The sequence below is a fragment of the Vulpes vulpes genome, chromosome 1 (genome assembly GCF_048418805.1).
Source record: "Vulpes vulpes isolate BD-2025 chromosome 1, VulVul3, whole genome shotgun sequence".
NCBI classification, from domain to species: domain Eukaryota; kingdom Metazoa; phylum Chordata; class Mammalia; order Carnivora; family Canidae; genus Vulpes; species Vulpes vulpes.
In genome coordinates this window covers 5714418-5726509 of record NC_132780.1, presented here as the reverse complement: position 1 = coordinate 5726509, position 12092 = coordinate 5714418, and the positions used below count along the sequence as shown (strand labels likewise).

The 12092-nt window shown below is 51.6% G+C and overlaps 1 protein-coding gene across 3 annotated transcripts; it reads right to left on the bottom strand.

The window, feature by feature from the left end:
• Positions 1–4358: 4358 nt before the first annotated feature.
• On the bottom strand, positions 4359–12092 carry RBM42 (RNA binding motif protein 42). 3 transcript variants are annotated; one of them, XM_026010306.2, is made up of 10 exons: positions 11838–12082; positions 11470–11614; positions 9886–9970; positions 9703–9777; positions 8046–8111; positions 7791–7966; positions 7057–7389; positions 6613–6730; positions 4699–4893; positions 4359–4606 (listed from the first exon to the last, which is right to left on the bottom strand). In XM_026010306.2, the coding sequence occupies exons 1-10, from the start codon at positions 11957–11959 to the stop codon at positions 4494–4496; spliced, it is 1428 nt and encodes a 475-aa protein (XP_025866091.1). In that variant the 5' UTR covers positions 11960–12082; the 3' UTR covers positions 4359–4493. The 3 variants fall into 3 exon arrangements, with proteins under 3 accessions (XP_025866091.1, XP_072607315.1, XP_025866092.1); XM_072751214.1 differs by having other exon boundaries at positions 7791–7945; positions 11838–12066; XM_026010307.2 differs by lacking the exon at positions 8046–8111 and having other exon boundaries at positions 7791–7945; positions 11838–12092.

The following is a 12092-nucleotide window of genomic DNA, read 5'->3' as shown; positions in this document are numbered from 1 at the left end:
GGATGCTCCCCGGGAATGTTCTGGGAGGCAGAAGAAAGAGGGCAAGGGGTGAGCTGGTGACACGTAGGGACCCTGGAGTCTGGGCCCCGGCCCTTGCTTCCCTCAGACCCAGGAGTCCAGGCCCCCAGATATCCAGTCCCCGGTTCATGGCTCACCTCTGGCGGGTTTCTCTGTCCCCCGGCCAGGGGTCTCAGCCCCATTTCATACCCTGTACCCCCTCCCTTGGGGGCCTGGGCAGGGGAGAATTTTCCGAGACGTCAGAGCCGGGGGTCGCAGCTGGGTCGAGTTGCAGGGCCTGGGGCGGGGCCAAGGGCCCACTCCCCGCAACACACACACACCTCAGGGACGCCGCCTGCCTCCCGATAGCTACAGCTGTCCTGCTGCAGGGTGGCTTGGGCTTGGACAGGGGCTGGGGGAATAGCGGGCTGTGAGAGACCCGGGGTGCGGAGGCGTGTTTACGGGGTGATGGGGGAGGAGCAGGGGGTTTGGTGGACAGGCTTTCCGCCTTGGGGATTTGATCCTGCGACATGGGGGGTAGGGGGGAGGGTCTGGGGTCAGCTGGGCTGCGCCAGGCTTATCTGCAACAGGAAGGGGGATTTCCGGCCAGACCCCAGGTCGGCCAACGTCACAATCTGCAGAGGGACGGAGGGCCTCCGGGGTGGGGGACGCCGACCCAGGATCCCCAACCAGGCCGAGTTCTCCTCTTCGAGGGCTTTGCGGAAGTTCTGGGGCTGCTCTTGAGGAGTGTCAATCATGATAACAACATCAACAATGTAAACAATAACCACAGTAACTCCCATAGCTGACGTTTATTGAGGGCTCATTGTGTGCCATGGGCCTTCATTTAATTCTTTTATGAAGTAGGTACTAGTCTTCATTTTATGAAAGGCGAAATGGAAGCGGACTTCCTTCCACTTCCCTTCATCTCCAGAATCCTTGTCCTTCTATACTATAATAGTTTGAGACAAATGGGGGAAATTTGAGTGTGAACTGAACGATATACAGAATTAGTCATTTTCTTAGATGTGATTATGGTATTATGGTATGAAAGATAATTCTACAACGAAATGAATTTAGGGGTATTTAGGGGTAAAGTGTTATTTCAAATGATTCAGCAACCCCCCCCACATGTCCACATGTGACATATACATACATACATACATGCAATAATTGGGACATAATTATACTAAACAATTATTTGCTGTTTATTAGAACTTGAAATTTAACTGGGCGTCCTGTGATGTAGGAAAGATGTTAGGGTTTGAAGCTGATGGCCAAGTAAGAATTCTTGAGATGTCTTTGGTGCACAAAGGTGGTTTTATTAAAGCACAGGGACAGGACCTGTGGGCAGAATGAGCTGCACCGGGGTCATTATATACTTTCAAGTTGGGGGGTGGTTAGGGATAGTGTGGAAGTCTCTAAGGAGTTTTGGAAGCAAGGTTTCCAGGACCTTGAGGGGGCTGGCTATTGTTGGAAAGAGGTCATTTATTACTGTCTGATGAAACCTCAGTCACGAGACCCTCCAGATGTATATGCTGGGGGAATGTTTGCCAACATATATCTTGCACGGTAGAGATAAAGGACGTTTCCAAAGGAATTTTTATATGTTAAAGTAGATTTACTGGGTCCTGGGGGTTGAGCTAAGATTTCCTTTTACCCTTAGAAAAGGAGGAATGTCAAGGGAGTTGAGTCCCTAGTGGAATGTCACTCTGCCTGTTTCAAGGACTTGTCAGTGGGCTGTAGGTAGTAAGGAAATTTAATAATTTTTCTTTTGCCTTTGTTTTCCACATCATTCTGTATTTTTAAAAGATTATTAATTTATTTTTTAAAAATATTTTATTTATTTATTCATGAGAGACACAGAGAGAGAGAAGCAGAGACATAGGCAGAGGGAGAAGCAGGCTCCCAGGAGCTGGATGTGGCACTCAATGCCAGAACCCCGGGATCACGACCTGAGCCAAAGGCAGATGCTCAACCACTGAGCCACCCAAGCACCCTATTTATTTATTTTAGAGAGAGAGCACACATGCACTCACACAAATGGGGGGAGAAGCAAAGGAAGAGGAAGAGAGAAGCAAAATCCCTGCTGAGGGCAGAGACCAACTGGGGGCTCTATCTCACGACTCTGAGATAATGACCTGAGCCAAAATCAAGAGTGGAATGCTTAACCAACTGAGCCACCCAGGTGGACCTGTCCCGTTTTTATTTCCTAAATCTGGTAACCCTAAACCCTGGTAGCTTGGCTTCAGAGCCTATGGTTATACCTACCTATCCTGCTTTATGTATTAAGTATTTACCATTAAAAAGAACCTTTCTGACGTGGGCATTTCCAATATTCACCCTGTTTGATCATTAACCACTTGCTGTTCTGGGGGTGGGAGGATGGGGGTGTGGGCACTGCTCTTCTGTTCCTGTTACATAAGGGAAACTGGGCCTTAAGAGGGAGAACCAGTTACCAGGTCACAGAGTAGGTGGGTGGATGGGATTGGCCCCAGCATTGGGTGAGCAAAGAGCCCCCATGCATCACTGCTCTACCATCTAACGCAGGGCCCCAAAGCATATCCTAAACGTGCTGTTCCCACCGGGCCCCAGGCCTCCTCTCTCTGAGGCTGGCCTTCCTCCTGTCTGTGTGTCAGTCTGTCCATGGCTCTCTGCCCTAGTTGGTGTCCCCAGCTCTGGGTCTCTGTTGCACCAGGCCTGACTCCAGTGAGTCCTGGTCACCCAGTCGCTCCTGCTAAGTCCCAGCCCCTCCCCATCTCTCTCCCTACCTCCTTACCTCTCTCCAGTTTTCTCCCCATCTCCCTTCCCATTGTACTGCCTTCACCTGTAGTTCTCACCACTTCCATCTGTCTCCCTCCCCATCTCTCCATCTCTGCTTGCTACATCCCTCCAGCTGTCCATCTGGCTCTCAACTCCACCATTGAGCTTTCCTCAGGACTTAAATGCACACATTTAAAAGTTTCCTTTCTGGACTCATTCCCTCTACCCATCTCTTCCCTTGTTCCAGTGACTGAAGTGAGAAGGGGGTCAGGAGCAGGAAGGGTTAGTGATGTGGGGGTAGGGATTGAGGGTCCTGGTGCTGGCTTGTCTAGCCCAGGTGGCAGGGGGCTGAAGGACACTTCCTGTGAGGGAGGGAGGCCCTTGCCATTCTAACCAGACTGGAAAATGTGACGTCAGAGGGGGAGCTGTAAGGAGGGGAAGGCGGGAACGGGAGAAATTTGACACCCCTCCTGGGCGACCAGATTCCCAGAGGGGTCTTGGCATTGTTTGCTTCCTCTTCCCATGGCCACACTCAGCCCAGGGGTCTGCTAGCTCTGCTCCTGGGAGACCCTCACCCCCTCCCCATGCTGGAACCATGCAGTCTCCCTCCTCTCCCTGGTCCCTGCCCCAGCCTCCTTCAGACCTCCGGTCCATAGCATGGCCATGTCAGGGCTCTTTCTAAAGTGCAAATCTGATGCCGGTTCCCTGCTTGAACTTGCTTCCAGCTTCTCAGGGCTTGCTGCTGCCTCAGGTAAAGTCTAAGCTCTTAGTCTAGTGTTCAAGATCCTGCTTGGACATTTCCTCAGCCAGGCAGGGTCAAGCTTGGGGCTGGGAAGAGAGAGGCAGGAGAGAGCCACAGATGCAGAGAGAGAGAATAGACTCAGAGATACACTTGGAGACAAGAAACAGGAGCACTCACAGAGACACTCGCAGGGAAATAGACACGGAGAGACACTTGGGGGCCCACACAGACCTATGGCCAGAGTTGGCTGGGGTTTGGCAGAGAGAAGAGACTGGAGCATAGTCTCAGGGATGCAGAGGGTGAGAACTGCAGACACTGGAGACTGACAGGAAGAGCATGGGACAGACTCAGAAGGGGCCAGTTCCCTCAGGAAGCCCTCCCTGACTCCCAGGTCAGCACCCTGGGCTCGGCCATCCCGGCCCTGAGCACTCCGTGTGGCAAGGGGCCTCTGTTCTGCCACTGGGCCACGAGCTCTGAGGGAACAGAAGTCAGGACTGTTGCGGTCACCACGTCCCCAGCACGGGCTAGGCCTTTGGGGCATTTGCTGAGAGGATGAAAGCCTGGAAGGCTGTAACCTCCAGAAGGGCAGGGCCCAGAAGGCCCCTTACCTTGGTGCTGGGAACACAGGCTGTGGTCGTAAGACAACTGGACTGTCAGCTTGGTTTTGGCCTTGCTCTAAGCCTCGGCTTCCTCCTCTGTGGAAGAGGCTTCTGGAGATGTCACAGGCACACAGCAGGGATGGGAAATGCTCATCTGCATGTTGGTCTAGGTACACTTTTAAACCTTCCCACTATTCACTATTCCCAGGTTGGGGGATGCCAAGCCCTGCTCCCCAAAGAGTGCTTCCAAGCCCAGCCAGGGACAGAAATAACGTAAATTTATTGAAACTGGTTTTGGGGAGGTGGTGAGTGGATTGTTGGGGATCTTCCAAAGAGAATGGGGAGAAGAGCCAGCGCCCGGCCAGGAGGGAGCGGGTGCCCGGCCACAGACCCTATCTCAGGCCCAGTTTCTTCTTCTCCTTCTGCTTCTTGCGTACCACGTCCAGGTTCCGGTCCTTCCACATACTCTTGCGCAGCTTGATGGGGCGCGAGCCCACATACTTCCCTGTGGGAAGGGAGGGCTCAGGGTCAGGCTTGGGGTCAGGCTCAGGCCAGATGCCGGTCACACCCACTGCCCCTAAGAGAGGCCTCACCCACCATTCATCTCACGCATGGCGCGCACGTAGTCGCTGGGGTCCTTAAAGCTGACAAAGCCATAGCCCTTGGTCTTGCCCGTGCGCTTGTCTCGGATCACCTTAGCCTTAAGGAAGGATGGGAAGCGGCTGAAGGCGCGTGCCAAGATGTCATCATTCACTTCATTGCCCAAGTCCCCACAGAAGATCCGGAAGTCATCTGGGTTGGGGGAGAGGAGGTCAGAAGATGCAGATGCCTGGCTCTGTGTCTGCCTTATTTAAATGAACCCCCTTCTCTGGGAGCATCCCCCAAGCCCTCCTTCCTCTGTAACCCCAGCAGCCTCTGCCTGGGCCCTCTCAGTAATCATAGCCAACACCTGTTTGGCATTTGCCCCACTAGGCTCTTTTGCTAAGTACTGGTGAAGTTTTAACACATCTGGCACTCCCAACAACCTTTTTACACCGAGGCTCAGAGAAGTCACGTTACTTGCCCACAGTTACTCAACCAGGTAGTGGCAGAGCTAGGATAGGAAGTCAGGCACCTGGCTCCGGAGTCCTCACTTTTAACTACCTGCACTGCCTCTCCCCACCCCAGGGCCATTTCATACCCATTCTCATGGTGAAGGCTCTAACTCTGTCTTAGCCCTGGCCGCTCCTCTGAGCCCCCAGCATCCCTTGGCTTCCTGGACTTCTCCCCCAGGATATCCCCTAGGTGCTGACACCCATTTACTTTCTCTGCAAAGCCCACTCTGATTCTCCTTTGAGTCTGAAACATAAACACACTGACCCTCCTCCAAGGCTGACCTCAGCTGCCATTCCTGAGCATATCCCCTGAGCTGGGCCTGAGCCAGACCAAATACTCAAGCCCAAAGCATCCCTTCCCTAACAAGGCACATACTATTATTATCCCGTTGTTGGAGTGAGAAAGGGAAGCTAGAAAGGCTAAGTGGCTTGCCCAAGATCACAGAATTAGGGCCTACAGCCTGCACTGACCACATCTAGGCTGACACTGCCATGCCCTAGCCTGGGGCAAGTAGACAATTCCCAAAAGAGGCAGAAGGCAAGGACTCAGATGGGAGGCAGCTCCGTTTCTCCAGCTAGCACTGTGGCTGCTCCACAGTTTCTATGGTGATTAAGGACACTCTGAGAACAAGTTAGGCCGCCCTAAGGGGAAATCATCTGATAAACTCAGAGGTAGGGCCCTTTTAGAAAACAACTGGGCTGGATGGACATTTCAAAAAACTGTTACATACCAGACAAAGTGGTAGGAGGGAGACCATTCTCACTAAGAGATAATCTAAAGCCAAAAACTGTACACATCCTGATTCATAAGAAAAGATCGTTATAACAGATGATTCAGGGACAACTGGGGAAATTTAAACACAAAGGGAATATGAGATACCGTAGATTTCTCATTCATTTTCCTAGAATGTTGATGGTATTACGATATAAAAAGAGAATCACTTTTCTTAGGAGAGGAGTGCTGAGGTATTTAGGAGTGAAGTAATAACTTCATTTATAACTTGCTCCAAATGATTGAGCAAAATCCAAAAAAACATACACACACAAGTGAATACAGCAAAGTATCAATTGCTGAATCTAGGTAGTTGATTACATGACTATTCACTGTGCAATTCAGTGTTTAAAACTTCTCACAAGAAGTTAGGAAGGAAAACAATATGTTCTTTTACTTCGAGCAAGCCAGGCCTCTCATGAGTAAAACAGAGCTCAAAAGGTCCTAGTTGCCAACTGCCTCAGTGGTTAGGTGAGGGCCTGCCCCACAGCCACAGTCTAGCCCTCCAGGAGGTAGGCAAACAGAATGGCCTGCCCTACAGAGAGGTAGCAGTTGTGGAGTGACCTGGTCCCCGTGTCTGCCCCAAGGAGACCTTGGTGTGTCCTTGACCGAGCAATGCCTGGCCCTGTACTTGGGCCCTCTTACCTGCATCCCACTCTAGCAGGCTGGGGTCCTCCCAGCTGCTCCCAGCTGCTGTGCGAATGCAGCGTTTCAATTTCTCTGGCTTTCCTTTCTTCTTGTCCTCACCCAAGGGCTCCGGGACCTGCAGAGGAAGGGGATGGGGTGCAAAAGGGCTTGGGGTTGGTAGTCTTGGGACCCACATATCCCCTTCAGGCTCCCCCACCTGCCTACATCCCTCACCTTCCTGCTTCCATAGTTAAAGAACTGGATATACTTCTGAATGTGAGATACCCATGTCTGCCTCCTTCTCTTCCATGTCTTCCACCCCCTCTCGTTTCCTGGGTCCCTCCTGCCTTCATCAGTAGAGGACTACATGTTTTTCTGGGTGTGGAAGGTCATGGGTTCCTGTCTGCCCTCCCTGCCCTTTCTACCTGCCTCACACCCCCGAATGCCATGCTCCCTGCTTACCTCAAGAGCCATGAGGCCAGGGGGTGGCTCAGGCCGTGGGGGCCGGGGTCGTGGACGCAGGGACAGGAGCTCAGGAATGCGCAGTGGGGGCAGTAGGCCTCGTACAACTTCCAGCGGTAGAGGCAGGGGCTCAGGCTCAGGCAAAGGCATGGCCAGGGCCAATGGCAGGCTGGGACCAATGACGGCAGGGCCGGCGGGGGCACCTCCTGCCCCAACAGCCACTGCTGCACTAGCCTCTTCCAGCCCGGCTGCTGCAGCCACCACTGCCTCTTCCTTCTCTTTCAGACCCAACCCCAGGCCCAGCCCCAGCTCTCGAGGTGTTGCTGGCTCTTCCTGTGGGCAAGGGGAGACAATGAAGAGTGTCCTTTCACAGACTCAGACCTTACTCCTATCCCGTACAACAAAGCAGAGGCCTGAGGCCAGAGAGCAGACAAGAGACACCTAAACAGAGAAAGAAGTCTCTAGTCAGAGACAGACACCAGGACAGAAAACTGAGAAGGACGACCAAAAGAAAAATAGAGATATAGGGACAGAAACAATCCCCAGCATGTGTCTCTCTCTCTCTACTTTCCTCACAAAAAGAAGGAAAAACAGATTCAGCCACAGAAAGAAATAGTGAGAGTAAGACACACTCAGAAAGAGAGTGAGAAGGCAGACTTAGACATGGCCCACCAAGCCAGGACTGAGCATCTCCCCACCTTTCACACCTCTATTAGCTCCCTGTCCACACTTACCAGGGGAGGTCTCAGAGCAGCCATGGAGCCCAGGGGGGGCCCTGGGGCCCGAGCCATTGGTGGCAGCATCATAGGTGGTCCAGGGGGGCCAGGAAGAGGGGGGCCCACGAGGGCCTGGTGAGGGGGCCGCAGGGCCATAGGGCGAGGACCACCTGCTGCAGAAGAAAGAGCAGAATCTGTCAGGGTGTTAGTGGGGGAGTCGGAGGGCTTAGGGGGAAAGTTATGTGGCAGGGATGATGACCCTGGCCCCCTCACCTGCTCTCTGTAGCACGTGGGGGACGAAGGCCGGACGCAGGATAGGGGCCCTCTGGGGAGCTACAGCTGTGGGAGAGAGAGATGGGGGGTGTGTGTCATGGGGGACCGGGGCACTTGAGGTGAGGTGTGTGTGTGTGGGTACTCTCAGCATCCAAGAAATCCTGAAGAAGATTCTGGGGAACCTTCTGGGGGAGATGCAGGAGTCTTTCCATTCGTTCATTCAGCAAAAATTTACCACTGAGCATCTCCTCTGGGCCTATCCCTGTCCTAGACAATACTAGGGGCACACTAAAAGACCAAAGGCTCTCAGGGAGCTCCTGGTCCAGAGTTGGAGGGAACAGACCCATCCCCAGAGAGTGACAGACCACAGTGATCAGGGCCAGGATGAGGTAAAGCCCAGGCAGGGTGACTGAACTAGGAGGGTTAAGCCTGGGGAGTGGTAAGAGCCCAGAGGAGCCCTCTGACCTAGCCAGGGTGACTAGAGGCTTCCTGGAGAAAGAGACCTATGAACTGAGACCCAAAGGATAATAAAGACCAATTGCCTTTAGTCAGGCAAAGGGTGACTGTAAAGACTACTGGCAAGGAGAACATTTATAAATAAAAATAAAAATGTTTTCCCTTTTCAGTTTAGTATAATTTTAATAGCAGAAGTTGAAATCTGGAGAGCATCATTAAGAGAATGGTCAAGAGCTCAGTAGGCATCCAAGCATAGCCTTGTTGGCTGTCTATGGATGTCGTCCTGAGGGCACTAGGGAGTCACAGCAGGGTTGCAAGCTGGGCAGGGTGACTAGGTCAGATGTGCATTTTGATCAAACCCATAGTAAAGAATAAGAGATGTTGAGATTTTTTAGATATCAGATAAAAAAGTATAACCGGACTTAAGTAACACAATTAACAAGTTTAATTTAAGAGAGATTGTACCTAAACTTTACAGAACATGTATTCTTTTCACACATACAAGGAAGCAGTGTCACAAAAATTGACTGTGTGTATGAAGGTCATCTTGACGATAAAAGTAAGAATGACCTGTGGAGAGGACAGATTTTAGTTGATTTTGGTTAACTTGAATCTGTTTTAGTTAATAGGCTTTGAAAGATTTTAGTTGGGTGACAGTGAGCAGAGGAGACAAGAGAGATCAATAAGAATATTACGGGCATATTCCAGCAATGCTTAGGGCTCCTGGGAAGTCTATGGGGGTCTCTCTGTTAGGGACCAGGCAATGTAGGGTCTTGAGTGCCAGGTGATGAGCTTGGTGCTTATTTGATAGTTTATTTATCCCATCAACAGACAGCACGTAACGCTTACATGTGGCAGGCACCAAGACTTTTGTCCCTCATGGAGCTTGTATTTTAGAGGAAACAAAAGATGATAACCATAACGAGGAAATCGTACAACTTTTATAAGGTATTAAGTGCTATGGAGAAACAGCAAAGAGTAGGGATTAGGAGTAACAGTAAAGGGATTGGTTTGCAATGATCAAGTGAAGCCCTACTGGGGCCTGACAAGCATATGATCAGGTTTATGCTTTAGGAAGATGGCAATGTCAGAGCGGAGATGAAATGAAGAGGGTGAGTTAGTGCAATGATGTCGGCAAGATGCTGCGGTAGCCAAAACAAGAGTGCTTGGTTAAATGTGGGGTTCTTGGCCCCAGACCTACCTGCTCGACGCAGGAACATAGCTTCTCGAGCCTCTGGACTGTCCAGGTGACTCCGATCACCAGGGCCAAAGCCAACTGTTGGAAGAGGAAGAGCCAAGGCTGGTGGGAGGAGAGTCCCAGGCATCCCTTTTGATCACCCTGCCTGATCCCCTGGCTCCTTCTCCTCCACCGCTCCTTACTTACCTGGACCCACAAAAGGAGGGCCACCCACCATGGGAGGAACTACTGTGGCTGCAGCAGCTGCTCGGGCCTCCAGAGTCTGTTGGACCTGTTGGGGAGGAAATTAGGGTGAGTGGCCTGACTTAGTGCCCCCAAGCTGCCCTGGCTGGCTTACTCTGAGAGGCCAAGGGTTTCATTCCTTGTATTCTGTGTATGGCTGGCTATCTGTCAACTTTAAGTCTAGGTTAAAATATCACTTTTCAGGATGCCTGGGTGGCTCAGCGGTTGAGCGTCTGCCTTCGGCTCAGGGCGTGATCCCACGGTCCCGAGATCGAGTCCCGCATCGGGTGCCCTACATGGAGCCTGCTTCTCCCTCTGCCTGCCTCTCTCTCTGTGTCTCTCATGAATGAATAAATAAAATCTTTTAAAATAAATAAATAAATAAATAAATAAATAAATAAATAAATAAATAAAATATCACTTTTCAGGGAGAAGACTTTTGAGATCACACTAGTGAAAGCTGTCCTTAGCCCCTCCCAGTAGCAACTTCTCTTGTCATCCTGTTTCATCTTCCTCAATGCATTTAGCACTATCTGAAGTTATGTCCAGCCTGTCCTTCGCATCTCCCATGCCATCACCCTGGTCCAAGCCATCGTTATCTCTGGTCTAGATGATTATTGTAGCCTCTTCTTCAGTCTCCGTGACTCTGCTCTGGCCCCCCTATGGTCTATTCTCCAAACAAGCTATAGTTAGTTAATATCTAAGTTGGACCATATCACCCCTCTGCTCAAAATCCTTCAACAACATCCCATCTCAGAGCAAAGACCAAGGTCTTTATGGTGGCCCACAAGGCAATACCATGTCTGGTCTCTATCACCTCTCTGTCCTCATCGTCTCTCACTCTTCCCCTTGTTCACTCTACTCTAGCCACACTGTTCTCTCTGTTCCTTGAACATGTCAGGTATGCACCTGCCAGGTATGCGTCTTGCATTGGCAGTTGTCTCTGCTGGGAATGCTCTTCCCCTAGATATCCCCATGGATATCTTTCCGTAACTGTCACCTCCTCCGAAAGGCCTTCTCTGACCACGCTGATAAACCTCTGCCTTTTTTTACTCTACCCTGACTGACCTGTCTGTCTTTCCTCAGTAAAATGTAAACCACAAAAAGATAGTGATTGTTTTTCTCTGACTGTTCTCTGCTATGTGCCTGGTGCATAGAAGGCACCCAATAATTATTTACTGACAGAAGGAACAAGTTTCTTTTGTTTTCTTTCAGTAGTTTCTCTCTCCACATGTCATATACAACTTTCTATTGAGCAGGTGAATGTGATTAATGAGACCGAGGAACTATTTAACTGAAATGTAAATTTTAATACGTACAGAATACTTTTATCATTACAGAAAGTTCCACAGGACGACGTGCTCTAGAATAATATGCTCCCAAAGGGCAGAGATATTGTTTGCTTAGTTGTTACTGTGTTCTCAGTGCCTGGCACATGAAACATCTGTCACGCTAATCAGTAAGTCCACATGTCAGTAGCTGTCTGTGTACAAACACCGTGTTCAAAGCACTGTGCTCTCGGATTTCTATGCCTCAGCTCAGCCATACCTGCTGGTAAGTGTTGGTTGCGATAATTGGGCGGATCACAGGAGCTGCCGGGACCTGCATCGCTTCCACCGTGGGGACCGTGGGCACCGCAGGCACAGCAGTTGGGATGCCGGTTACCGGAGCCCCCAGAACTTCCTGCTCAAACCTGCGGGGGCAAGACCGACACCACAGCTCAGGACCTCGCATTAATTCCGAAACGCGACGGCGCCTTCGCCCCTGCCAGCCTCCGCTTCCTCCCGCCCCCATAATCCCGAAAGTCCCATTTCCCCACGACAGAGCCATGTCGGGCTGATTCGGGCCTGGAAGCTCCAGGGCTCGGTGGCTCTGGCTCTGGGACGGCTTTTATCGCGCCCTGTCGCGGGCCTTACAGGGCCATCTCCGCCTCCATCTCCTTCAGGCGTTCCTCCCCGCTCTTGCCCGGCATGCCGGCGCCCGGGACCACAGGTCCTCCTGCACCCGGGAGTCCCGGGGCTGGCCCCGCCCCGGCCATCGCTGCAGCCGTCGCTGTCGCCGCTACTGCCGCCTCAGCTCAGCGGCCTCCGCCAGTTCCGCTGTCTACTCTCTGGTCTTGTCGGGGTGGGCGCCCGCGAATGACGTAGGCGAAAGCGACGGCGCTGGTGCAT

What these genes read in the sequence shown, in the direction of transcription:
- RBM42 (XM_026010306.2), bottom strand. Translation starts at nt 11,959, where the DNA reads ATGGCCGGGGCGGGGCCAGCCCCGGGACTCCCGGGTGCAGGAGGACCT. An exon ending in CAACCAACACTTACCAGCAG is followed by an intron (nt 9,971 to 11,469) that starts GTATGGCTGAGC and finishes CCTCCCCAACAG; the next exon opens with GTCCAACAGACTCTGGAGGC. An exon ending in CTGCTCTGAGACCTCCCCTG is followed by an intron (nt 7,390 to 7,790) that starts GTAAGTGTGGAC and finishes CCTTGCCCACAG; the next exon opens with GAAGAGCCAGCAACACCTCG.